Raw genomic sequence first — 1,206 nt, forward strand, 5'->3', positions numbered from 1 at the left:
TTACTCCGCTCTGGTACTCGATGAAGTTTTCATCCAAATAGTGAGCTACATCCGGATCGTAATGCTTGCTGCTGTCGGCATGCGAGATCTTTTTGTGCATATGGTGCGTTGCGTTGGCCAACAGCTTCTCGTAATCCAGCGTCAATTTCAGAGATGATGTTTCGTTGCTCTGCAACAAGGTGTCGACCTGATGAGTCGAATCGTTGGCGTCTCCATCCAAGGTTACGCTGGCACCTCGTTTGCTTTGATATTTGATCAGATCCATCGTATCCTCCCAGGCCTTGTCCGATATTTTACGATACAGTTTCTCGAATCCCGGCCGATCGGTGCTGTACACATCAAAGGTCGATGAAAGGAGCAAAAAGTCAAAAGATTTGACCAGCATTTGCTTGGTGAACCTGTTCATGTCATGCTGGATATGCGGAAATCCAGAGAATACCGAAGTGCAAGCATCTGAAATACACAAGTTTGATAGGAATTAGTTGACAATTTTTCCACATTTGAATGCAATATCAAACAATTTAAAAAAAAAACTGAACAGCCCTAGTAGCTGAATTATGATTCATTGATTTTTAAATATATAAAAAAGTAGATTATTTTTAACAATTTACACAACTCTTTACTAACCTTCCGATACGGTGCAGTCTCCGCCAGTGACGGCTCCCTGGACCATGGCCAATCCGGCCACAACCGCAAACATTGCCAGGAAGAATTTCATTTTGCAAACACTATCAAACAAAAACAAAACGGAAAAACTTTTTAGCTTACATTTTTTTTTCATAAACCCATTTTTACTCACCTAGGATTTTGTGAATGTTCTCTATCCGACAAAATCTAAGCGCAATTGCTGCAGAACGTTGGAAGATCGATAAAAAATTTCAATGAGGCCGCACAAAAAATATTTTACTCTGACTGATGAAAGCATACGTCTTTACACAAAGAGAACGTTCCAGGTTTTGCGACTTTATTTTAATTGACGGGACAAACCCGACCGAGGTCGTCTTTTTAGATTTAGTACAACTTCTCTGAGTGATTCACTCAATCTTTGTAGAAGAACTCAAAAAACATCAATAACGTCAACAACATTGGTCACACAATGATTCTGTACAAACACGTGAAAAGGATCTATCTTTGTATATGGCGAATCGAGAAAAACGCGTTTGAAAAAAATACAACCTATTTCAAATCGCTAATTAAAGATTACTT

General features: G+C 39.2%; 1 protein-coding gene across 1 annotated transcript in view; it reads right to left on the minus strand.

Moving 5' to 3' along the window:
• Positions 1-980, minus strand: part of LOC129758786 (uncharacterized) — a 6,584-nt gene extending 5,604 nt beyond the window's left edge. The window contains exons 1-3 of the mRNA XM_055756406.1: positions 800-980; positions 628-728; positions 5-453 (exon numbers count right to left, since the gene is read on the minus strand). Of these exons, the coding sequence (XP_055612381.1) occupies positions 5-453; positions 628-718 (540 nt within the window). The 5' untranslated portion in view covers positions 719-728; positions 800-980. The remainder of the gene's footprint in view (positions 1-4; positions 454-627; positions 729-799) is intronic.
• Positions 981-1,206: the final 226 nt, after the last annotated feature.

This window comes from Uranotaenia lowii, chromosome 1 (assembly GCF_029784155.1).
Source record: "Uranotaenia lowii strain MFRU-FL chromosome 1, ASM2978415v1, whole genome shotgun sequence".
In the NCBI taxonomy this organism is placed as follows: domain Eukaryota; kingdom Metazoa; phylum Arthropoda; class Insecta; order Diptera; family Culicidae; genus Uranotaenia; species Uranotaenia lowii.